This window comes from Ambystoma mexicanum, chromosome 2p (assembly GCF_040938575.1).
Source record: "Ambystoma mexicanum isolate Mex_15411 chromosome 2p, UKY_AmexF1_1, whole genome shotgun sequence".
Classification (NCBI taxonomy): domain Eukaryota; kingdom Metazoa; phylum Chordata; class Amphibia; order Caudata; family Ambystomatidae; genus Ambystoma; species Ambystoma mexicanum.
This window is the reverse complement of record NC_090923.1, coordinates 1,457,958,842-1,457,986,211: the sequence shown is the minus strand read 5'-3', so window position 1 is coordinate 1,457,986,211 and position 27,370 is coordinate 1,457,958,842. Positions and strand designations below refer to the sequence as shown.

The window sequence follows — 27,370 nt, the reverse complement described above, 5'->3', positions numbered from 1 at the left end:
TTGGGCCCTCAAGTCATTCCTTCCGTCCCTCAAGGGCAAGGTGGTGTGGGTCTTCACCGACAACACCATGACTATGTTCTACATTTTGAAGCAGGGGGGGGGCACCAGATCCCCTGCTCTCTCCAATGAAGCGCAGGACCTATGGCACTGGGCTGTCGCTCAAAGGATGTTCCTGGTACCCTTTTATCTGGCAGGAGTGAAGAACACTGTTGCCGACTCACTTAGAAGGGAGCTGCGCTCTTGCCACGAGTGGGAACTTAGCAGGATCAGGTGGACCTACTGTTTCGACGATGGGGCAATACACAGATCGATCAATTTGTGACAGCGACGAACACTAAGTGCCAGAGGTTCGCCAGCAGGTTTCCCCAGCCGGGGAGCATGGCTGATGCATTCTCATGCCCCTGGGACAGCCTGATTCTCTATGCGTTCCCACCGTTGTCGTTGCTCCTATGACTCATCAGTCAACTCAGACAGTCCCGGTGCAGGATGATCCTCGTCGCACCAATGTGGCCGAGGCAGATATGATACCCGATGCTTCTAGACTTGTCAGCGTCCCCTCCAGTCAAGCTTCCGGCGGATGCAGATCTTCTCGCCAGGGAAGGAAGCGCGATCCTGCATCACGACCCGTCATCACTGAACCTGCAGGCCTGGCTCCTGCAGCAATAGAGTTTGGTGAATACGAGATCCTGGCGGACTGCAAGGAGGTGCTTGCCAAGGCCAGGGTTTCTTCGACTTTGAAGTGCTACGTACATAAATGGAAGAGGTTCACCGTCTAGTGCCATGCACAGAAGATAAACCCTCTATCGAATACGGCCCCTCAAGTGCTGCCGTACTTGCTGTCGCTGTCCAAGGTGGGGCTGGCGCACGCCTCTATCAAGATCCATCTGGCGACTATTTCCTGCTACACCAGAACTCCGGGGAAATCGTCGCTGTGGTCGCATTGCCTGGTTAAGGAGTTCATGAAGGGACACTTCCGCTCGTTCCCGCCGGTGAAGGCTCTGGCCCCGGTGTGGGAGCTCAATGTGGTGCTGACTAGGCTCATGGGTCCCCCTTTCGAGCCTCTGCATTCGGCACCTCTGAAATTCCTGTCATGGAAGATGGCATTCTTGGTGGCCATCACCTCCGCACGACGAATGGGGGAGATCCTGGCCCTCTCCTGTAAGCCTCCGTACTTGGCTTTTCCACGCAACATGCCCAAGGTGTCGTCCGACTTCCATATCAACGAGCCCTTGGTGTTAGCTGTTTTCTTCCCGTCGCCTTTGTCGCCGGCTGAGAGGACTTTGCACTTGCTGGATGTGGCTAGAGCACTGAAGTTCTACGTGGACCGCACAAAGAGTTTTCAGAAAATGTCACAGCTGTTTGTGAACTTTGGCCCTGTGAACCAGTGGAAGGCCCTCTCCAAGCCCTCCATTTCCAGGTCGCTCTCCGGCTGCATCAGAGAGTCACCGGTTGGCAAACCGACCGTTGCCTGGCTGTCAGAGAGCCCATTCGACCAGAGGGATCGCTGCAACTACGGCGTTCCTGTCTGGTGTGCCCCTGCTGGACATCTGCAGGGCTGCTACATGGAGGTCGACGCACACCTTCTCAAGATTCTACTGCTTCGACTGGGATTCCAGGGAGGAGTCGAGAGTCCAAGCAGTGCTGCGCAACCTGTTCGCTTGAAGGTGAGCCTGGTGAAGAGGTAAGAGATGCTTAATGTTGAGTTGTTGAAATGCTTAATGTTGAGCCTTGCCACCTCCCGTGGTTGCATGTGTGTACTGCTATGTATTCTTGTATTCATGAGCATGTGAATCCATGCCAGACCCCATGCTGGCGAAGGAACAAGTTACTTACCTGTAACTGTTGTTTTCCAGCATGGGTCTGGCATGGATTCACATGCGAACCCTCCCGCCTAGCCCTCTGCGGCTCTTCTCTTTGTCCTACTGCCACTTTACTTGCTACCAAATCTGAAGATGGCTGCCTGAGGAGGGGCTTAGGTAGAGGGCCGTCATTGGCTGGGGGCAGTGTAACTCAGAGACCAGTGATTGGTTATTAGGAGAAAGACAGTTCAGAAACTAAACTGAAGCTGATTTTCTTTTTCTTTTACTGAGGATTCCCAGCCTGACGGGGAATATTCATGAGCATGGAAATCCATGCCAGACCCATGCTGGAGAACAGTAGTTACAGGTAAGTAACTTTTTCCTTACTTTGCAATCTGTCCTGTTAATGAATATTATCATTCCCTTTACATTGTACTGCTGTCCCATGTATGCATCCGAACCAAAATTGAAGTTGTTGAAAAAACAAAAATCCATAACTTCACTAAGCTAGATATAGTCTCCCAGTACTGATAGTCTTGGGGAGTCATTATTTCCCCCCTATAAATGAGCACAAAGCAAGGGAAGTAAAGCAGAAGGCTTTACTTGCCTCAAATGTCCTGTCTGCAGTCAAAACAAAGAAAAACAAGTAGATACCCTTTCTTTTCTAAAAGTTGATTGGAGAAAAACAGCAAAAAGAAAATCTTTCCTGATGCTAATCTATGAATAGTTTGAATCTAAAACCATTCAGCGGCTGCAGAAGGAACAAGTTACTAACTAGTAACATTATTTCTACAGTCTGATCTTTTTTAAAGTTGTGTCCCTTCCAACCTCCCCGGTGTAAAGAGTAGGGAACGGAAAAAAACACAGCATATACATTTTCATATGTTGCATGTATTTTTTTGTGTGGAGGCCAAGGAATGATATCTTAAATGAGACAAAGTGTGAAGTGCTTATAGAACTGCCTTAAATGGTAAGGATTTTAAACAATAGAAGATTTCATCACATTATGTCGTCTTTTACGTTATCAGAGCATGCGTATGATCAAGTGTATTAACCGAAAGAGCATTGTGAGTAGTAGAAACATGTCGTACATGATTCCTATCATAGAAACGCCCCTTTCGACACTCGAGCTAAATTTCACAAATCATCCTCCAGACCAACCACTAGATTGTGGTGGAGGAACATAATGTGACTCTAAAGCAGATCAGACTGCAGAAATACTATTACTGGTAGGTAATTTCATTATATGTAGGGGATTCTGTATGTTTGGTACACTTAATGCGAAAAATAAAATGTACTTCTGTGGTGAAAAGGAAGTGAGGAGTATGCGATTGCAAGGAACATGTAGTCATTTGTGTCATTAACCATGTAAAGGAGTTGGGTTTTTTTTTGCAAGATAACTGAAGTCTGGGTAGTCCCTTCCACCTGATTAACAACTTGCCCTTACCTTTTGTTTATAAGCTTTCTTGGATTGGGACAAGGCTAGGCAGGGTGTAAAGAACAGAATTGTAATGACTAATCTTGCCTTACCTTTCCACAGCTTGTCCTGGGTCCGAGTGGGGTACTACAGGGAATCCGTGCAGGAAAGTGCTACGTAGACATGTCAACGGTGGATCCAGAGACTATTGTTGAAGTTTCTCGGGTAACTGTTAAAAGTCACAAATTTTGCTGTTGACTTGTGTGTGAATTCTCCTCTATACCTACTAAAATAAGGAGTCTTCCCTAAATGTTTTCTAACGAGTTCAGAATTCGGTGCTCATGCATTATAATAGTTGATAGTTTGTCTGCGATAAACACCTAAACTCACTTCACCTGCCCCCCAACCAGAGCGCCATAGCCTCCCTTAGGGAGATATTCAAACTAGCCCTTGAGAAGACCAACCAGTAATATTGTTCAGATTTCTTTAAGAGCTATTTCTGTCCCTCACAATTGTAGGGTGGCTGTCAGTCTGGCTTCATTCTTAGAAGTGAAGAGTGGTGGAAATAAAGTACAACTTGCATGCATCAACATGAAGTTACACAATAAAGGAAGGTCCAAAGAATATTAATTAATATATACTCTTTGCATTAATGCATCCTACAATTCACAACCCACAATCTAATCAAGTATGTGGTGGGTGAAAGTTCCCCACTTTTCTCTGGACCCACTTACAGGGTCTCCTAAATATTTTGCTGTCTTATTGCTGGTTTTGTCCCCTCTTTACGTTTGTGTCCAGAGGAACTTCATCTAAATTTCGATAGTTACAGCAAACCTTTTCCTAATATGCTGACCTAGTCTCCTATAGATATCCGGACAGGGGTGCTCTGTAAGCACCCCCATGTCATCACAGTCGATTTGGTCACCCTACCTGTGTTTTGGGAATTAGGCTTGTGACAGCTGTAATATAGTTTTGCTTCACCAGGAGTGTAGTCATATTTTACTGCATTAGTAGGCCGATGCAACAGTATGGTAGCCACTGCTTAATTCTTACTTTTTCAGAGGATTTTCACAAAAACCAATCGCACTACCAGGGGCGGTACAAGGGCATTTATTAAGGCTGCCCTTTTCTCTCTCGCCTGGTGCAACACCTCCACCCTAACCCAGGCGTCTCTGACTTCAGGTTAGTGTTGGGGAGAATTCTCATTCCTGTGCTAATTCCCTTCAACCTTAGAGACCCCCAGCTCTTTTGCTGGGCTTTAGGCCTTTTTAAATTTAACCCTGAAGTGAGTGAGACCTTTTTCTCACTCTCTCGTGTTTTGACCACATTTGGATTGTGTTTCCACTGTTTTTGGCGTCTGACCAACTCCATAGGCATCTACTTTTTGTATGGTGACACGCAGCACCTTCAGTGCAGTGTCACAGAGAAATACTTTAGATTTCTCATAAGGTTTAAATACCTTTTCTTGTGTGAACTACAGTTCCCAAGAATAGTAAAGTGAAATTGGCTTTACTTACCTTTTCTCTTTGTATGTCCAGCACACACCATCTTACGTGGAGTGCTGGGGGTTACCTAGTAGCCCCTTCTCCTACATTCTTATGTCACTTTGTTACCCTCATTACTTTAAATGGCTGGTGGCAGTTGTTTAATTTTCCTACCATTGTGATTTTCTACCGCAGGCGGAACCCTCAGCTGCAGTACAGCACCCATGGGTGACCTTTTTGTCAAAATGGCCCCTGACTTCATTTTTCCCCATTTTCTGTTTGTGTGCTCTTTCTTGGGTTTTACTCTAAGTCGAGGCAGATTTGAGCCCTTTGTTCATTGTGCCTTTGGCAGGCTTCAGCCCTGAAGCCCGCCTCTGGCTCCAGTGTGTTTGGAAATGCAGTATGTGAGGGAGGTTCCGAAACTCACCTGTTCTTTGTCTCTAGGAATGCCTGAATGCAACCAGTCCTGATTGGCTGGCTGGCTGGCTGGCTAGCTGTCCTTACAGTACTGCCACCCTGCTGTGTGATTGACAGCCTAGGCTGTGTATGAATGGGAGAAACCTGCTTCTCCAGCATGCGGTCTGGAATGGATTCACATGCTCTTGAATATTCCCCATCGTCAGGCCGGGAATCCTCGGTAAAGAAAAAAACAGTATCAGTTTCGTTTCTGATCTGTCTTTCTTAGTAGTAACCAATCGCTGATCTCTGGGTCATACTGCCTTCAGCCAATAACTGCCCTCTACCCAAGCCCCTCCCCTGGCAGCCATCCTTAGATTTTTACCGCACGTTCAAGTGTTGGGAGTCCTCGTGTTTTAGCTCTCAAGCTTTTACTGAGTTTTCGCGCTTTTTCAGGAGATTTTTCTAATTTTTCGGTTAATTGAGCCTCAAGCTCCACCGTTTCTACTTCCGATAACGGGGACCCGTTTCGTAATTCTTCTACGCCCCTCAAGGGTGAAGTTTTTGTCGAGTTACGCTTCTTGGAGGGTTCCAGAAGATCTGTGGCCTACCTCCACGGACATGGCCCAGGACAAGAAGCTCAACGCCCGGATCCAAGCTGTTCAGGAGCTGCCCAGGATGCGGATTGCAAAATGTTTTCAAGAAGGACGAGCATTCGAGATGTCTCTACTGCCTTCATGAGGACAAGACGCACATGGAGAAGGACTGTGCGTTCTGCAAGAACCTATCGGAACGGACCAAGCAAGATCGTCGTTCCCGCCTTGCCGCCTGGCTGGAGAAGGGCACAGAAGGTGAGAAGGCAAAGAAAAAGTCTGAGCGGTCTTCTAAGTCCTGTGAGGGCGCCCCGGCGACGGGGGCCAGAAGGCCAAGCACTGCGAGTCCGCGGGCACCGGGAGCGCCGAAAGGTCGGGCTCCTCGGCTGCCAGGCAGGGCGCGACTTCCCCGGCACGATCAACCACGAGCCAGCGCTCTGGTTCGGGGAAGAGGAAGTCCGAGAACCTGGGTAAGCTTCTGGAGAGGCCCAAATAGCTCCTCTGCTAGACTTCCTACCGGACGACAAGAGGGCGGAGGCCCTACAGATTCTGCCGGAAGGAGAGGTGGCGTTGGATCACGCCATAACGGTGGCAACGGACATTGCCAATACCGGATTTCGCCAACTGGGCGACGGGGTTTGCCTCCGACGATGAGAATGGCTCAAGGCGACGGACTTTCGCCAGGACGTCCAGACCAGAGTGTTGGACATGCCGTTCGGCAACAACCTGTTTGGAAAGACGGTGGATGAGTCCCTCCAGGCCATTAAGACAGACACGGAAACAGCCCGTGCCCTAGGAGTCCTTCAGCAACGGCGGCCCTTTCGGAACTCTGGAGGCAGACAGGGGGACTCCAAGGGATCCAGCGGCGGCTCTTCTACTTACCGCCAGGCGGCCCATTCCTCGTCCCAGGAGGCCTACAGAGGCCACAGCAAGCAAAGAGGGTCTCGCCGCAATCGGCAAGGAGGCCAAGGCGGCAAGGCCTCTTCCAAGCAGGACTGAACCGGCCGTAGCGTCGGGCCCCCACCGAAGCACCCTGGTGGGAGGCCGGCTGACGAAGTTCGTCAGCGTGTGGGAGTCCATCTCCACCGACCGTTGGGTGCTGGACACCCTGGCCCGCGGACACTCTGCTGTTGGAGCTAAGGGTCGATGCTCAAGAAGGGTGCCATCGAGCTTGTCCCCAAGAGGCTCCGGGGCTCCGGAGTATACTCAAGATAATTCCTCGTCAGAAAGAAGAAGGGCGGTTGGCGCCCCATCCTGGACTTGCGTCGGTTGAACAGGTACATCAAGGCACAGAAATTCAGGATGGTCACCCTCCAGCACGTGCTGGGACAGCTGGAGGAGGGCGACTTCCTATCGTCACTGGACCTGGAGGATGCTTACTTCCACATCCCCATTCTAAAAGGACACAAAGTTCCTCAGATTCGTAGTCCAGGGGCATCACTACCAATTCAGAGCCCTGCCGTTCGGATTAAAGTCGGCACCCAGGGTGTTCACCAAGTGCCTCGCACCTGTGGCGGCGCGGCTGCAAGGGATCCACATCTACCCCTACCTGGATGACTGGCTAATCCGTGCAAGGTCAAGAGAACTCGCCGTCGAACACACAGCGAGGACCGTCCACCTGCTCACGGATCTGGGATTCGCCATCAACTACCCCAAATACCATCTGGTACCGTCGCAGGTGGCGTTGTTTCTGGGAGCGAAGCTCGATACAGTGAAGGGACTGGCATCTCCGTCGGAAGAAAGGACGAAGGCCATTTTGGGCAAGGTGCAGCGCCTGGCCAGAGTGAGGTCCATCAAGTCCCTCCTCGGGATGATGCCCTCATGCATCTACCGTGTGCCCCTTTGCAGACTTCGGATGTGTCCGCTACAAGAGTTCCTCGACACCTGCTGGATTCAAGAGGTGGGCAGCTTCGAAGACAGGATCCCACTCGGCGAGGAGTTCCGTCGGGCGATTCTATGGTGGGGTGCCCGGGCGCACCTCGCGGCAGGCATGGACTTTCAGGCCCCGGCGTATCAGGAGACGGTAACGACGGACGCCTCCCTGGAGAGATGGGGGGCCCACACCAGAGATCTCCACGCAAGTGGCCTCTGGCTCCCGGAGGAGAGGTCTCTTCACATCAACATCCCGGAGCTACAAGCCGTGTTCTGGACGCTCAAATCGTTCCTTCCGTCCCTCAAGTACAAAGTGGTGAGGATCTTCACCGACAACACCAACACGATGTTCTACATCCGGAAGCAGGGAGGCACCAGATCCCCTGCCCTATCCAAGGAGGCCCAGGATCTGTGGCACTGGGCCATCGCCCAGGGGATGTTTCTGGTTCCCTTCCACCTGGCAGGAATAAAAAACACCATTGCCGACTCACTCAGCAGGGAGCTGCTCTCGTGCCACGAGTGGGAACTACGCCAGGACCAGGTGGATCGGCTCTTTCAATGGTGGGGCAAACCCCAGGTCGACCTGTTCGCGACAGCGACAAACTCCAAGTGCCAGAGGTTCGCCTGCAGGTTCGCACAACCAAGGAGCATGGGCGATGCTTTCTCGTTCCCTTTTGGATGGCCTGTTCCTGTACGCGTTCCCTCCGTTGCCGCTGATGCTCCGTCTCATCAACCAGCTCAAGAGGTCCAGGTGCAGGATGATCCTCGTCGCACCGGCGTGGCCGAATCTGGTTCCCGGACCTTCTGGTCTTGTCAACGTCCGTACCTATCAAGCTCGCGACGGACGCGGATCTTCTCTCCAGAGAAGGAGGCGCCATTCTCCATCACGGCCCAGAGTCGCTGAACTTGCAGGCTTGGCTCCTGCAGCACTAGAGTTTGGAGTATACGATATCCCGGCTGACTACAGAGAGGTTCTTGCAAAAGCCAGGGCGTCCTCAACTCTCAAATGCTATGGACATAAGTGGAAGAGGTTTTCTGTCTGGTGCCGTGCACAGAAGATTAACCCTCTATGGATTGCGTCCCCTCAAGTATTGCCGTACCTACTGTCGCTGGCCAAAGCTGGAATGGCTCACGCCTCCATCAAGATACATCTGGCTGCCATTTCCCGATACACCAGAACTACAGGACGGGCGTCCTTGTGGTCTCATCGCCTGGTGAAGGAATTTATGAAGGGACTATTCCGATCGTTCCTGCCGGTGAAGGCCCCTGCCCCGGCGTGGGAGCTCAACGTGGTGCTGACCAGGCTCATGGGGGCCCCATTCGAGCCTCTGCATTCGGCACCGTTTAAGTTCCCGTCATGGAAGACAGCATTTCTTGTGGCCATCACCTCCGCACGAGTGGGAGAGATCCAGGCCCTATCTTGCAAGCCTCCATACTTGACTTTTCACGACACAAGGGTGGTGCTGAGGACGCACCCCTCCTTTATGCCCAAGGTGCCATCGGACTTCCACCTCAACGAGCCATTGGTGTTGCCAGTTTACTTCCCGTCGCCTTCGTCTCCGGCCGAGAGGACTTAGCACTCGCTGGATGTGGCTAGAGCGCTGAAGTTCTACGTGGACCGCACAAAGTTTTCGGAAGACATCACAGCGGTTTGTGAACTTTGGACCTGTGAACCAAGGGAAGGCTCTCTCGAAGGCTTCCATTTCCAGATTGCTCTCTGGCTGCATCATGCACTGTCACCGGTTGGCAAACCGACCGCTGCCCGTCCGTCCGAGAGCTCATCTGACCAGAGCAATCGCTGCTACCACGGCGTTTCTGTCTGGTGTGCCCCTGCTGGACATCTGCAGGGCTGCTACGTGGAGGTCGAAGCACACCTTCACAAGATTCTACTGCGTCGATCGGGACTCCAGGGAGGAGTCCAGGGTCAGCCAAGCAGTGCTGCGCAACCTGTTCGCTTAAGGTGAGCCTGGTGAGGAGGTAAGAGATGCTTAATGTTGAGTTGTTGTATTGCTTAATGTTGAGCCTGTTGCTACCTCCCGTGGTTGTGCATGTGTGTACTGCTATGTATTCTTTATTCATGAGCATGTGAATGGGTCTGGCATGGATTCACATGCGAACCCTCCCTCCTTCCCCTCTGCGCCTCTTCACTTGGTCATACTGCCACTTTACGTGCTACCAAATCTGAGGATGGCTGCCAGGGGAGGGGCTTGGGTAGAGGGCAGTCATTGCCTGGGGGCAGTATGACCCAGAGATCAGTGATTGGTTACTACTAAACTGATACTGATTTTTTCTTTACCGAGGATTCCCGGCCTGACGGGGAATATTCATGAGCATGTGAATCCATGCCAGACCCATGCTGGAGAACAGTTACAGGTAAGTAACTTGTTCCTTAAAAGTCTAGGGATTTGGCACTAGATGCACAGTCGACCACTGGGAGAAACACACTACAAAAACTGTGAGCAAAGCTTGCTGCATCCTCCTGAACCTTTGAATTGCCAAGTGAAGCCAAGGCATAAATTAGTTTTCAAAAATTGATTAGCAGAATTTGATAATTATAATATTTTTGATTAGCAAATAAACCTATTTGATTAGCAATTTTGTACTCCTATTTTAAATGTCATCAGAAGTTCGTTTTACCCCAAGACATGCAATTAGCAAGAATACAGCATTTCTCTGTACCTCTGAAGTAATACATCCGTGCAATGAGTGTAAAATGTAAAGGTACACTGCAGCAGAAAATTGTGCTATTTAATGCCCATCAGGCCACCAACACTGCCTAAGGATAAATAATGCACATTTCTGTTCTTGCCAGCACACTGGTGTGGCTGGGTTGGATCAAATGATTTGCCCAGGATCACACAGTTTGGTTAAGCAGTGAAGCCAGAATTTGCCAGCAACTTACCACATACCTTCCAAGCTCAAATTAGTACACATTTGTTTTGTTTTTCAAGAACCATAAAATGGTTGTGTATTTGCAAAGAACACAAATCACTCGAAGCAACCACCTTTGGGGGAGTTTTTGCACCACCTGAATATAAAACTACAAGTGATAGCCCCATAACACCTGCTTGCAAAAGGCCTTTTAAATATTGTTCCATTCTTGTAAGGCACTGCCTATGGCACCAACACAAAAGATGTTTTTTTATTATAAAAAGATGGGCTACGCTTTTCTTACCTCTCTGGTGACTCTTCGTTTGTTGTCAAAGTCAGTGTGAAGGTTCACTCTTTCCTGTTATCGTCCTCTACAGACACATTGCAATGTCTACAAAACAAAGAGCAATTGATTACTCACAGCAATGTGCTTAAGTGGCTGGAAATATTTGTCCCACTGGAACGGGTAGGGGAAATATTACTGCCAGCCACTTGCAAACAACAAGCCCTGCAATCGGGGACAGCATCCAGGCCTTTCAGCCTTTTAATTTGATAAGGGCCATGAGCCTCAGGGATGTCCACAGCAACTTCCCCATGTTGCCAGTTTGCAGTGTTACACAATACACAGCAATGTATATATACTTTTGTTCTGGGGCTTAATGCCTTAGCTGCATTTGTAGGAGCCCTTCTGGCCGTCACTTCCCTTGAGGTATACAGAAGTGTTATCACCTTGTTGCCTTTTCACACGGGTTCCTCCACAGCAGGCACTTGCTGACATAGGCTTTATATAGGATTTATAACTTTTCAGTGGGTATTATTGTTTCAGCTTCCTGCTTCCTGGCCGTTTAGTGATAATCGACAGCTGTTAACCCCCCAGATTATTTTTGTCATTTCATTGGGTAAAACTGATGTGGCATCTACTGTGAAGATGACCCCAAAATTGCATTGTATGATGTTCGGAATGCATTGATGGGCTTCTCTCCCACTGTACAGTTCTCCCGAATTTAGCAGGGATTCTGTCCCCAAAATTGCATTGTGACATTCAGATTGCATAATTAGGACTCTCTCCCAGTACACAGGTCCCCAAAGTCCAACAGGGGTTCTGTCCCCAAGTTGTATTGCATGATGTTCGGATTGCATTGAGGGACCTCCCTCCCACTGTACAGGTCTCCCAAAGCTATTAGGGGTTCTATTCCAAAATTTTATTGTATGACATTCAGGTTGCATTGATGGGCCTCTCTCCCACTGCACACGCCTCCCAAGTTTGGCAGGGGTTCTGTTCACAGACGGTATTGTGATATTCGGATTGAATAGGGGGGGTCCTCTCACCCACCGTGCAGGTCTCCCAATTTTAGCAGGGGCTCTGGTCCCGAACCGTATTGTGTAATGTTCAGTTTGCATTGATGGGCCTCTCTCCCACTATGCAGGTCTCCCGGATATAGCAGAGGTTCTATCGCCAAGTTGCATCTTGTGCCATTCAGATTACAGCGATGGGCCCCTCTCCCACTATACAGGTCTCCCAAATTTAGCAGGGACTCCGCTCCTAAATTCTTTTTTTTAGGGTCCCCCCTACCATACGAGACTCTAGAACATAGTCAGAACTAGCCTCAAGCACAAACTTAGCTTAACCACCTTAATATACTCCCAGAGAGGACTAGACCGCGATAAAATAGTTCCAGCCGCCCTTATCCTTTCAGAGAGACCTACACAGACAGCACTGAACTTTGACCTACACCCCTGACAACAGTACGCCCAGCACCAAAACCCCACCAGACAGCGCTCGGAGGACACACAAACCGACCAACCGGAAGAACAGACGGCACAAAAGCTCCCAAGCCTACCAATACAAGAAGAAACACCAGCACTCCCATCACAAGACACAGCAGCCAATTGCTCAACCGGCACCTCCGCATTGAGCACCAAAATGCCCCGGACCAGAAAAGGACGCAGAGAAAGGGCACAAGACGAGGCTGCACTGGAAACGGGCACACAAATCCAACCTACCACCGAAGCAACGTCATATAGAAGAAACACGCCGCCAAAAACCAAAACGCCCAAAACAAAACCCCAAAGGGAAAACTCCCTATATCTCACACCATACCTTGCTACAACCCCAGAACCAGGATACCCCAACGACACAGACATTAATACAGACACAAAAAAAACCCAGACAACCAGAAAAAAAGATGGGAACACCGAAGAAGGTGGCCAGAGTCTGACCCCATCACCCCATACATCACAAGAACAGAAGGACACTCCCAACACCCGCGCCATACCGGACATAACGAAGACGATCTTATAACCAACAACCCAAACATGAACCTAACTGACCAATTCAACGAAGAAGAAACCTTCATGGACCTTCACCAAACCAGCACAAACGTAGAAGCAACACCACTGAACAGCCAAGCTTTCAATCTAGCAGACCGCCTCAATGAAGATGCAGCCTCCGCTGATCCTCATACGCCCTCCTACAATGAAGATACAACCTTCGCTGATCCTCATCCACCCCCAATCAACGCCACCAATGATGCACCCCAACCAAACAACCACAAACCAAAACAAGGTACAACCAACAAGCAAAACCACACCAATAAGATCCACCGCAACCTCATCAATGCAAGATCAATGTCGAAACATGCCACTGAGATATACGATCTGCTCTGCGATGGAGGGATCGACATCCTATTTGTAACAGAAACCTGGCTAGACGACAATTACAAGATCACCCTCAACAACTGCTTACCTGAATACTTCAAATGCGTCCAATCAAACAGAAAAACTAAAAGAGGGGGAGGGCTGGCAATCATTCACAAAGAACACCTGGATATCAAACTGGAAGACCTACTAATCATCGATAAATGCGAATCCCTAATCATACGTCTAGCAGTAACATCCAAAACAAACTTGAAATTCGTACTAATATATAGACCACCAACCTACGATGCAATCTTCGTAGACTCCTTCACAGAAGCAATCACCTTCCTAGCCATCAAACACAATCACCTGATAGTCCTAGGAGATTTCAACATCTGGTTTGAAGGAGAAAGCACAACCATACAGAATCGCTAACCAGCCAACTAGCAGCAATGAACCTACAACTAGTCAAAGGAGCAACCCACTTGGCAGGGCATACACTTGACGCAATCTTCGCCAACAAACTACTCCTCACCACAGCACCCCCAATTCAAATACCCTGGAGCGGCCACCTCATCATACCCTTAGTAATAAAAATTACCAGGCCAACAATCAATCAACCGGACAAAACAATGAAAACCATGAGAAGAAATTGGAGAACCATCAAAAACTCCAACCTGCATGAACTCCTGGAGCTAAACAAACCACACCCAAACTTTATGGAAGATGAGGACCTGGACAATAAGGTAACCCTGCTGCATTCCTGGATTATAACTACTATAGACAACATTGCCAAAGAAAAACCCTTCGCTTGTCCTAATAAATGGTCTATGGCAAAATGGTTCACCCCACTACTGTGCACCATGAAAAGAAAAAACCGAAGACTAGAACTTGATTGGAGAAAACAAAATGACGCAGCGAACAAACTGAAATTCCTAAAACACAACCGGGCTTACCAAAAGGAAATACAAAAAGTGAAGAGGAAACACTAAGACAACCGAATCTTCGAAGCACCAAACACCCAAAAAGAGCTCTTCAAAATCATAAACGAAATCAAAAACCCTCCAGGATGTAACAACACACCAACTCCGTCTGCGAAACTCTGCAACGACCTTGCGGACTACTTCAAAAACAAAATCACTAACATCCGACAAACCATTCAAAGCAGACCGTCTGATCTGACCACAACCCCAACCTACACCTGGGAGGAGCACCCAAACAAACTACAAAGCTTTCCAGAAATATCAGTGGAGACATTCGTCAAACTGGTGAATGAAAGCAACAACTCAGGGTCCCCCGATAACCCATGCCCACCAGACATATACAAATCAATTCTTAAACAAGGAACACCCATGGAATATCACAGGAACGTCCTCAACCATTCCATCGCAACTGGGAAAGTGCCACAGGCCTTCAAAACTGCATACATCAGGCCACTACTCAAAGATACAGCGGGAAACGTAGAGGACCTCTCCAACTACAGACCTATCTCCAACATCCCGTATACTGCCAAGCTGCTCGAAACGTACATATACAAAATGACCCGAGTTTATAGAAGAGCATGGCATACTAGATCAGGCGCAAGTTGGCTTCAGACCACTGAGAGGAACAGAATCGGCTCTACTCTCAATATGGGACGATCTAAAAACCAACGCAGACTTGGACAACAGCACTGCCTTGATACTCCTAGACCTATCGGCAGCATTTGACACAGTCGACCACGACACCCTCATAACGAGATTAGAAGCACTTGGAATAACAGACACCGCCCAACTATGGATAAAATCTTTCCTAACGGACAGAACGGAAACTGTATGGATGAAACCCTTCAAATCCAGCCCGAGAGATTCCACCTGTGGAGTACCACAAGGATCCTCCTTCTCCCCGCTACTATTCAACATCTACCTACCAGTATCTACTTATCAGAATCATCAAAAGCCACGGCCTCACCTGCTACAACTACGCTGACGATACACAAATGATCTTCAAAATACAAGACAACCCGGAAAGAAACTCATGTCTAGAAAACTGTCTCCGCGATGTATTCTTCTGGATGAACTCCAATTCCCTCAAAATCAACCCAGGCAAAACTGAAATAATGATTGTCACAAAAAATGGGCGAGAAAACCAATTCATCCCTTGGCCAAGGGAACTCGGGACTACCCCAGCACCCTCGGCGATTGTAAAAAACCTGGGGGTTCTGATGGACCATAATCTCACTCTAGAGCCACAAGTAAACGCTCTCCTCAAGAAATGCTTCTTCCTCCTGCGAGCGGCAAAGAGAATCTTACCGTTCTTATCGTTCGCCAACAAAACGACCACCATCATCGCCCTCGTCCTGTCCAAAGTAGACTACGCCAATAGCCTATACCTAGGTATGCCTGAACGACTCCTAAAAAAACTATGCATACAAAACGCGGCAGCCAGACTACTTCTGAAACTACCCCGAAGAGAACACACCGCACCAGCGCTGAAAACACATTGGCTACCAATAAAACAACAAATGAAATGCAAAACAATGTGCATTACGCACAGAGCAGTTCACAACGAAGGCGCTGAGTTCCTAAGAGTCAAACTGCGCCTACATCAACCAACAAGAACGCTCAGATCAAGCACGGCCATCCGCATGGAACCGAAGTCCTACAACAAAAGAAAACTTGGAGGATCCTCCTTCTCTCACCAAGCCCCGAAAACCTGGAACGACCAAATTACTCAAAACCTGGCTCTTCACGTCATAACTAGAAAGACTGGTCACAGGGGCACCGACATACCAAAAAACATAACGAACGTAGAGCGACCGTGATATGCACCGATCAATCAATGGGAAAAGCGGAGGTAAATATCCCACGGCATACTAAAGGACCAAACGGAAGACAGTCGCAATACGACCAAAGACAGTAAACATAGCAAACTAAGACAGAAAGATTAGAACTAATCATCAAGAGGACCAGGACCGAAATATGACCTTCCCAATCAGCCATTAGAACAAACATAGAGAGGGAAAGGAAGCACTGCATCACGGGCCCAATTCTATGGGTGAGAAACAGAATGTTCCATTACTACACACGGTCCACCAATGCAAAGCAGGAAGCACAATGCCCTACCACACAAACTACAACTAAACCGTCTCAAGGATGTTCACCCCACGGAAATCTAAGAATCAGTCACGACAGAAGGATACAAACGTCTAATACACACACTCACCAAGACGGATCCACTAGGACAACACTTCAACATGACCGCAACCCTGAACCACTCAAAGCCTTAACCGACCAGCGTCACACTAGATCACCTAAGAATAGATATCACCCACCCAGTACCACACCTGAAGATTAGGTTCAGACGCACCCACTGATCCAAACTATACTCATTAGGATACAGTTGGGTCAGCGCAACACCACCAAATCGAGTCGGCCACCAGGAACCAGCAACATCCGAACCCACAGGTATACAACTCTAACGGAATCATAAGTACCTGAACCTGGATACAGACCCCACTAACCCAAATCTCAATCTTCTGCATACTTAAACCCACACAAACCACACAACCATCTCTCTCCCAGCAATCCGCATGCACTTTACCACACCGCATCAACACATAGACTTCACCCACAGCACTCGAGGCCTTCATCCGATCCGATACTAGCACCAAAGCCCAACACTCTGTGTATACCGAGCTGAAGCTGCCAACAGCACACCACACCTCCCACTCTCCTTCTCCCCTCCTCCCGACTAACTCTGCCCCACCCTTCCTGTTTACAGATCCGCCAGTGATTGAGTATATGGGTTGGGGGGGGAAGAGCCTCCCCTACGTTTGAACAAGACGATATGACGGATATTATAGTCCAAGGACCCCGGAAAGATCCAGTTCTCCCCTTTCATATGGCATTGCAAAGAACAGTTGAGAAGAACTGGGTAAAACCTGATAGCATTGCTGCAGTAGACAGCAATCTCCCAAAAAAGTACAGAACTTCCACTTCTGACCCAGAATATCTGAGTAGACACCCTACTCCAGAAAGCTTGGTTATTCAGGCAGCTACTACATCCAGGCAGGCAGCATACCCAACCATACCTTCGGACAGGGAGGATAAAAAGGTTGATGCCTGAGCTCGTAAAGTTTTTACGTTGGGTAGCTTAGCCTTGAAATCTACCAATGTCACCTGTACCCTGGCCAGGTTTAAACATACCCTGTGGGAATGCATTCCGGCGGCAGCTGTGCATATTCTGGAAGGCGAGGAAAGGGAAGGCTTCCTGAATATAGTCAATGATGGTAAAGAGGCAATGGGGGAATGCCTCCAGTCTGGACTAGGTACTGCTGATAGTATTAGCAGGTCCATGGCATCAAGCACAGTGCTTCGCAGATTTGCGTGGTTGAGAAAGTTGGGTTTGCACCAGATGTACAGACCAGGCTTCTCAACATGCCCTTTGGCTCGAGGTTGTTTGGTAGTAAGGCTGATGAGAGCATGGAAAAACTACAGACCTCAAAAGCAGCAGCAAAGTCCCTTAGTGCCTCCATGCGACAGCCTCAGAAACCCTATTCGGGTTCATTTTCCTGGAGGGGCGTCCTTTTCGATACTACTCCTCTGTTGGTAGAGGAAGAGGACAGGCTTTTCAAAGGGGTAGAAGAAATGTCACTCGTGGTGGACGAGCAAAGACTACAAAGCCATCTTCAGGAATGGCATCTATGCCCTCAGCCGCTCCTGCAGCCGCCTCCAAATATCTGAGGTCTTATTATACAAAACACCTGTGGGAGGCAGAATCTCTCAGCATCTGGAACAATGGCGAGGCATTACTTCAGATGCGTGGGCACTGGAGACAGTAGCTCAAGGTTACTGCCTACCCTTCATAAAAAGACCTCAAGATCATCCACCAGGAGCCAGCTCTACCAAAATTCCAGATCCGCTCCTTTGGCAGGAAATTATAACCCTGCTAGATAAAGGTGCAATAGAACAAGTACCTGTAGCGGAGAGGAACAAAGGCTGGTACTCCCCCTATTTTCTCATCCCCAAAAAGGACGGAGGATTGAGTCCCCTCTTAGACTTGAGAAAATTAAACAAATTCCTCAGGAAGGACAAGTTCAAGATGGTAACCCTTTCTCAGATCCTTCAGGCTCTCCAACTCCAAGACTGGTTGAGATCATTGGACCTTCAGAATGCGTATTTTCATGTGCCAATCCATCCCAAGCACAGAAAATACCTGAGGTTTGCAGTTGGCGGTTCTCACTATCAGTTTCGAGTTCTCCCATTCGGGCTGACTTTTGCCCCGAGGGTTTTCACCAAACTGATGGCGGTAGTGGCAGCGAGTCTCAGGAGGGGGGGGGATTCACGTATACCCCTACCTGGAGACTGGCTAATCGGAGCACGTTCTCCAGAACAAGCTCAGGAACACCTGTCTATCACCTGTCACTTCCTCCACAACCTGGGCTTCTCTCAATTTCAAGCAGTCCCACATGGAAACCATCCCAACAACTCCAATTTATCGGAGCAGTCTTGGACACTTCCTCGGGGAAAGCCTCGCCGCCCGAGGTGAGAGCTCTCCACATCCAGCAGATAACAAAATTCCAAAAAGCCTAGCATCTACCGGCATTCGATTTCCTGAGGTTGCTCGGCTTCATGGCATCCTGCATTTTTCTGGTGCCAGAGGCCAGATTGAGAATGAGATCCCTCCAATGGGCCCTCAGAACTCAGTGGTCCCAATTCTCGGGGAATATGTCAGATCTTCTGCAAGTCCCAAGCGCAGTTGCTCAGGATCTATCATGGTGGGCTTGCAACAACATCCTCAAGGGAGAATCTTTTTGGCAACCATGGCCGGAGATAACATAGTGACGGACGCCTCACTCACTGGGTGGGGCGCACACACCAACGATCTGACAATCAGCGGACGTTGGTCTCCATCGGAGTCCAGACTACACATCAACCTTTTGGAGCTGAGAACAATCAGACTAGCTCTGAAGGCCTTCCTGCCCTCCGACAGAGAAAGAATGTCCTGATAATGACGGACAACACAGTGGCCATGTACTACCTCAACAAAAGGGGAGGCGTAGGATCACTACCTCTGTGCAGAGAGGTGATGCAGCTCTGGTTCTGGGCGATACAAGAGGGAATCTCTCTATCGGCAGTTCGCCTAGCCGGAGAGTAGAACACGGCGGCAAACGCTCTGAGCAGGCAGAGCACAGTCTCCCACGAGTGTGAGTTAGCTCAGGAAGTCCTTCTGGAGATCTTCGCCCTTTGGGGAACACCTCAAGTGGATCTGTTCGGAACCTCGGTAAACCGGAAGTGCAATCAGTATTGCTCAAGGGAATTTCCTCAGGAGCTCTAAGAGACGCGTTCGTAGTGGATTGGGATTTTCCCCTGCTGTACGCGTTTCCTCCAGTCCCGTGATTCCTCAAGTAATAAGGATGTTGAGAAAGTTCAGGAAAACCATGATCCTAGTTGCCCTGGATTGGGCCAGGAGGACATGGTACCCGGACCTTCTGGACATGTCCATCTGCCCTCCAATACGTCTTCCACAAAGAGAGGATCTTCTCTCGCAAGAGGAAGGTCGGGTTCTCCATCCAGAGGTCAACACGCTCAACCTTCATGCATGGTTTCTGAGAGGTTAAGATACAAGGATTGGGACCTTCCGGATGACGTAATGGAGATTTTGCTTTCGGCCAGCAGGCCAGCAACAAAATCTTTATACCGGTGTCGTTGGAATAAATTCAGTAACTTGTGCAGGGATAGAGATGTGGACCCTTTTCAATGTGGCACACCAATGGTGCTTTCTTTCCTGTTACATCTAGCCAATCAAAGGATACCTTGCTGCGCTGTCCATTTTTAAGCGCTCCTTGGAAGAGGTTTCTTACTTTAAAATACCATTAATACAGTTCTTAAAAGGACTTACAAATGTATATCCTCCAATACCATTTCATGTTCCAACCTGGGATTTGAATTTAGTTCTCAAATTCCTAACATGTATACCATTTGAGCCTCTGCACTCCTGTCCATTGAGGCTTTTAACGCTAAAAAGTTTTTCTTGTGGCATTAACATCAGCCCGCAGGGTTAGTGAACTACAGGCTCTCTCATTTAAACCTCCGTACACCACTTTTTATAAAGACAGTGATTCTAAAAGTAAAACCATCTTTCTTACCGAAAGTAGTTTCCGACTTCCATTTGTCGCAGAAAATTGTTTTATCAACATTCTAACCTCCTCCTCATTTGGAAAAAGAGGAGAGGTTACATAGGCTGGACACCAAGAGGGCTCTCAGTTTTTACATTGCAAGAATGTCAAAATTACGTCAAGACGACCAACTTTTTGTGGGATACACGGGTCATAAATTGGGGTTAGCGGTGACAAAACAAACCATATCCCACTGGATTATTCTAGCTATATTGAAATGCTACAGATTAGCAGGAAAACACCCACCGGATGGTTTATGTACTCACTCCACAAGGGGGGAGTGGCTACTTCTGTGGCTTTGAAGAGGGGAGTCCCTGCAAAAGATATTTGCTCAGCTGCAACATGGGCATCAATGCATACCTTCATCAAGCATTACTGCTTAGATGCCTCATCCTCAAATGAGGGACTTTTTGCCAGAGCAGTACTTCACTCTGTACATGAAAACAAAAACTAGCACTCCCACCCCCACATTGGTCACTGCTATGGGAATCTATCACAAGATGAGGAATACGTGGGAGGACACAATCCATTCGAAGAACACGTTACTTACCAACTGTAATGTTCCTCATCGACCCTCCCAGCCTACCCCGCAGCATACTTAATATTTTCTTACAATTTCCTCTCACGATGGGCCTATCAGTCACAGCATACGCCTAGATGTTCCACGAGTATTTCCTCGAAAAAACAGAACTGAAGCCAATGGGCGCTCGAGCCATTTATACCATCGGTGACGTCGACACGGTACGGAGCCTGTCGAGGGACATTCAACGCCACGACCTCGAGCACAGCGCCCTCTGTTGAAATTTTTTTTCCGATGCAGCGAAGCTGGCGAAACGAATTATCACAAGATGAGGAATACGTGGGAGGAACATGCAGTCGAAAGAACGTTACAGTTGGTAAGTAACTTGTTCTCCCCCCATTTGGGCGGGTGAGATATATTGTATACTTCCACTTCCTAAGCAGCCAGGCCTGCAGTAATAACGTAGCCTGCTTGCAGAGGGCATTTAACATTTTCTTTCAGTCTCGTGATTAAAGCGCTTGTCGCACCTTTATCACAAGACTGAAAGAAAATTTTAAATGCCCTCTGCAAGCAGGCTACGTTATTACTGCAGGCATGGGTGCTTGGAAAGTAGAAGTAAATAATAAATCTTCCGCCCATACGGGCGGGAGAAATATTATTTACCGCCACTTTCTAAGCACCCAGTCCTGCCGTAATAACATAGCCTGCTTGTAGAGGGCATTTCAAATATTCCTTCCTTCACGCGAATCACGAGAAGGAAAGAATATTTGAAAGCCGATCTGCCAGCATGCCATTTTACTGTGGGGCTGGGTACTAGCAAGTGGCTGGAATTAATATTTCTCATGGCCACTTGCTAACACCCAGCCTCGCAGACAAGGAGCTCACCCTCCTCCACCCTCCCCTAAGCAACCCAGCATGACTCCTTACCTCAGATTGAAGCCGGGTCTGTGAGTGCAGCTGGGGTGCTCCTGCTGAAGTCTTCTCCGCGTGACTTCGACGCCGCCCCCGGGCTGGGCTCATACATTGATGCAATGTATTTAGCCCAGCCCGGGAGCTGCTGCCTGCACACTGTCAGTGCACCGAGCGCAGAGTTTAAATAAACAGGCACAGTAATCTGTGCCTTTTAAGCTCTGCGCTTGGTGCCATAAATCATATTGCAGTTTCTGCAACATATTAAATTTAAAATGCAAACCAGTGGTATTGTATCGCAAATTGCGATGCAATACCGCTTATTTTATGCCTTGTGAAGCCCTGCTGCTGTGCTGAAACTCCTTTTTCAATTCAACAGCGAAGCTCCCGAAGGGACAACTTCTTCCCTTGGGTTAGTGGGACCAACTGACCCAGAGACTAACTCCACTGGGCCATCTTCTCCGACTGGCTGTACTTTGCTGCTGCAAGAATAGATTGCCAAGGGTTGAGAAATCTGTAGTCTATTGGAATGTCTGAAAGCCAGCTTGAAGCTCCAGGAGTCTCCTAAGAACCCTCCTACGCAAGATGACCAGAGCTAGAGTCACCTCACCAGTGTGCAGGACCCAAGGGGTGAAGGAAGCCCAACCTCTATCAGAGATCCACTACACTACTGTTTACCAAGTGCTGAAGTCGCGAAGTGCTGCTGAACTGAAGAGCCCGTAGTTGATAACCTCCAAATAGCCGCTGCAGGAGCCCTCCAGACGTCCTACTCTTGTCCCAACGACTGAGGTTCAGTAACCCATGGTCTGCATCTCTGCAAAAGGACAGAATCCAGCTGGACCACTCTTCTTCAAACCAGAGGTACTGTTTAGACTTGGGGTTACTTACCTCATTGTCTTTGAGCTGTGCTGTTCTCATTTGAGATTTGCAGTGGCTTACTTTTAGAGTTTATTCCAACTGTTTTCACAGGCTTAACAGCTTGTGACCCTACAAGTGATTGTTCTACAAACTCTATAACTTTGCGTAAGACCTTTTATCTAAAAAGTGCCTCAGCTCCATAGACTGTGTTCCAATTGACTTTGGCTGTCCTAGCGCCCTGCAGACTCTTCTAGCCCATTAACTTTGATATTGTGTGTCCCTCATAGGTGGTAACTTGTTTTAGACTGTTAATGCTGGGAAAGGCTTGTCTAGATTTCACTGGAAAATTTAGTAGTCCTCACATATATTGAGAACCTGTTTAACCTTTTCTTTCCTTTCGAATGGATTGTGTCCTCCGACGTATTCCTTATCTTTGATATTTCCAATATCCAGCTTGCTACCTTGGACATTTCTTTTCAGTAGAGGGTGCTGTGTCGAAGCATGGTTGAGTCGATGTCCGTTCGTCTTCGAGGCATGGTAAAAAGAGGCTCCATAGATCGCTGTCCACTTCGTCATTCAGTTCACCCGAGCGGGTCACTTGCCCTTCAAAATCTAGTAATCCGGCTCAGTGGGTGGAATTTAGACTCTGTATGATGGTGTTTTGGACGACATGACCAGACTGGTGGACACTGGTGGAGTGGGGGCCTTGATCTTGTTGGACCTCTCAGTGGCTTTCGACACGGTCGACCACTCCATCCACTCAATCCTGTTGTCTCACCTTGCCTAGATTGGTATCTCAGTGCAGGTACTAGCCTGGTTTAGGTCGTTCCTTGCGGATCGTACACAGTCCCTCGCAATGCCCCCCTTTCTTTCTGCTTCTTGTCACCTTAGCTGTGGGGTACCACAGGGCTCCTCCCTGTCGCCTATCCTTTTCAACATTTATATCTGGACCTTGGTGTGTCTCATCCTCTCCTTTGGCGTCAGATGCTACTTGCACGCCTGAGTGGGTGTCTGGCGGCGGTGAGGGACTGGATGGGCCACAACTGGCTCAAGTTGAATGGTGATAAGACTGAGGTGATAGTGGTGGGTTACCCTCCTAATCCGGCACTTTGGGTGTCCTCCTTCTGGCCCCCCTCTTTGGGTTCCATACCAACCCCAGTCAAGAAAGTAAAAAACCTGGGTGTCATGCTAACAGCAACTCTGTCTATGGACCAACCGGTCACTGTGGTTTGTCAGGCCGGCCACTTCCAAATAAAAACCCTTAGTACGGTTCTGCCCCTGATTCTGGCCCCACTGCGCCCCCTGGTGGTTGCAGCCCTGGTACTATCGCGGATAGATTACTGTACTTCTCTATATCTGGCCCAACCTAAGAAGCTGATAAAACGGTTGCAGCGACTACAGAACTTGGCCGCTCGGGTGGCCACTAATACTCCCTACGGAGCTCACATCTCTCCGGTGCTTCGGCCTCTGCACTGGCTTCCAGTGGCCCAGCGGGTGGAGTTTAAGGCCCTGCATATCATCCATCGGGCCCTTCATTACCAAGGTGTGGAATATCTCCAAGAAAAATGTACTCGCAATTATCCTACCAGTAATCTTTGCTCCGTCAAGGCTGAAAAGCTTCTGGTGCCAAGATACAATCGTGAACGTGTAGGCGGTCGAGCCTTCTCGATTGCTGAGGCATCCCTGTGGAATAAACTTCCACTGGCCATAAAAAACCCTTCCTCGTCAAGAAGATGGGTGGTTGGAGGCCCATCCTAGACTTCCACCGCCTGAACAAATCAAATCCCAGAAGTTTCGGATGGTCACCCTTCACCACGTGCTAGGACAGCTGGAAGAAGGGGATTTTCTATTGTCGCTGGGCTTGGAGGATTCTGATTTTCACATCCCCATTCACAAGGGGCACTGCAAGTTTCTGCGCTTCGTGGTTCAAGGGCAACATTACTAGTTCAAGGCCCTCACCTTCGGTTTGAAGTCGGCGCAAAGGTTTTTCATCAAGTGCCTGGCACCAGTGGTGGCGCGGCTGGGTCTACAAGGGATCCACGTTTACCCCTACCTGGATGACTGGCTCATCCGAGCGAAATTGCCGTCGAACACACAGCAAAAACCGTCCAGCTGCTGACGGAGCTGGGGTTCTTGGTGAACTATGCAAAGTCCTGCTTGGTGCTATACCAAGACGCACTGTTTCTGGGGTCTCAGCTCAACACAGTGTCGTGCCTGGCATCTCTGTTGGAGGAAAGGATAGTGGCCATCCTGGGCAAGGTACAACGGCTGTTGACTGTAAAGATCGCATGGGGGATGTCCATCAAGTCCCTTCTCGGCATGATGTTGTCATGCATATACCTCATTCGGCTGTGCAGGCTACGGATTCACCCTCTGCAAGAGTTCCTCGACGCCCGATGGATTCAGGTATCGGGAAGCTTCGAGGATAAGATCACTTTCAACGAGAGTTTCCTTCGAGCGATACAGTGGTGGGGAGTCCCCGTGCATCTCTCGGCGGGTGCAAACTTCCAGACCCCACCTCATCAGGAGACGTCACGACGGACGCCTCCCTGGAAGGATGGGGCGCACACACTGGAAGTCTCCACGCAAGAGGCCTGTGGCTACCGGAGGAGAAGTTGTTGCATATCAACGTACTGGAGCTACAGGCAGTGTTTTGGGCCCTCCAGTCTTTCGTACCGTCCCTCAAGGGCAAGGTGGTATGGGTCTTCACGGACAACACCACCACGATGTTCTACATCGGGAAGCAGGTGGGGGGCACCAGATCCCTAGCGCTCTCCAGTGAGGCGCCGAATCTATGGCACTGGGCTGTTGCCCAGGGGATGTTCCTCATACTGTTTCATCTGGCAGGAATGAAGAACACTGTCGCCGACTTCGTCAGCAGGGAGCTGCGCTCTTGCCACGAGTGGGAGCTACGGCAGGACAAAGTGGATCTCCTGTTCCGACGATGGGGCAATCCCCAGATCAATCTGTTTGCGACGAACACCAATTGGCAAAGGTTCGCCAGCAGGTTTCACCAGCCAGGGAGCGTGGGGGATTCATTCTTCTTTCCCTGGGATGGCCTGTTCCTATATGCGTTCCCTCCATTGCCGTTGCTTCTTCCACTAGTCAATCAACTCAGACGGTCCCGGTGCAGGATGATCCTCGTTGCACCAGCGTGGCCGAGACAGGTATGGTACCCGGACCTTCTGGACTTGTCAGCGTCCGCTCCAGTCAAGCTTCAGGCGGTCTCAGATCTTCTCGCCGGAGGAGGCGCGATTCTGCACCACAACCCAGGGTCACCGAACTTGTAGGCCTGGCTCCTGCAGCACTAGAGTTTGGGGGATTCGATATCCCGGCGTACTGCAAGGAGGTGCTTGCCAAGGCCAGGGCTTTGTCTACACTGAAATGCTGCGGACACCAGTGGAAGAGGTTTGCCGTCTGGTGCCATGCACAGAAGATCGACACTCTACGGATTACGGCTCTGCGTGTACTGCCGTATTTGCTGTCGCTGGCCAAAGTAGGTCTGGCTCATGCTTCCATCAAGGTTCATCTGGCTGCTATCTTTACCGTTCGTTACCGCCAGGTGAAGGCCCTGGCGCGGGAGCTCAATTTGGTTCTGACTAGCCTCATGAGTCCTCCATTCGAGCCTATGCACTCAGCACCGCTGAAGTTTTTGTCGTGAAAAACAACATTCCTTGTGGCCATCACCTCTGCACGACGAGTGGGAGATATTCAGACGCTGTCCTGTAAGCCACCTTACTTGACTTTTCACGACACAAGGGTGGTGCTGCAGATGCACCCCTCCTTCATGCCCAAGGTGCCGTCGGACTTTCATCTAAAAGAGCCCTTGGTGTTACCTGTGTTTTTTCCGACTCCTTCGTCGATGGCTGAAAGGACGCTGCTCTCGCTGGATGTGGCTAGAGCGCTGAACTTCTGTGTGGACAGCACAAAGAGTTTTCAGAAGACGTCGCAACTTTTTGTGAACTTTGGCCCTGTGAACCATGGGAAGGCCCTCTCCAAGGCTTCCATTTCCAGGTGGCTCTCCGGCTGCATCACCCATTGTCACCGGTTGGCAAACCGACCGTTGCCTGGCTGTCCGAGAGCCCATTCGACCAGAGCGATCGTTGCAACTACGGCGTTCCTGTCTGGTGTGCCCCTGCTGGACATCTGCAGGGCTGCTACGTGGAGGTCGACGCACACCTTCCCAAAGTTCTACTGTGTCGACATGGATTCCAGGGAGGAGTCCAGAGTAAGCCACGCGATGCTGCGCAACCTGTTAGCTTGAAGATGAGCCTGGTGACGAGGTAAGAGATGCTTAATGTTGAGATGCTTAATATTGAGTCTTGCCACCTGCCGTGGTTGTGCATGCGTGTACTGCTATGTATTCTTTATGAGCATGTGAATCCATGCCAGACCCCATGCTGGAGAAGGAACAAGTTACTTACCTGTAACTGTTGTTCTCCAGCATGGGTCTGGCATGGATTCCCATGTGAACCCTCCCGCCTAACCCTCTGCGGCTCTTCTCTTGGTCCTACTGCCACGTTAGGTGCTTCCAAATCTGAATATGGCTGCCAGAGGAGGGATTTAGGTAGAGGGCAGTCATTGGCTGGGGGCAGTATGACTCAGAGACCAGTGATTGGTTGTTAGGAGAAAGACAGTTCAGAAGTGAAACTGAAACTGATTTTTTTTCTTTACCGAGGATTCCCAGCCTGACGGGAATATTCATGAGCATGTGAATCCATGCCAGACCCATGCTGGAGAACAGATACCGGTAACTAACTTGTTCCTCTTTTTTATCCTCCACCTCATCCAGGGAAAGAGGAAGAGAGACTTCACAGACTCGACCCTAGACGTGCACTGAGCTTCTCCATTTCTA

General features: G+C 49.3%; 1 protein-coding gene across 1 annotated transcript in view; it reads left to right on the top strand.

The window, feature by feature from the left end:
* The window catches only part of GLYR1 (glyoxylate reductase 1 homolog), a 713,235-nt gene that overhangs the window by 512,081 nt on the left and 173,784 nt on the right, over nt 1–27,370 (top strand). Inside the window, exon 12 of the mRNA XM_069646033.1 lies at nt 3,340–3,441. Within this exon, the coding sequence (XP_069502134.1) occupies nt 3,340–3,441 (102 nt within the window). The remainder of the gene's footprint in view (nt 1–3,339; nt 3,442–27,370) is intronic.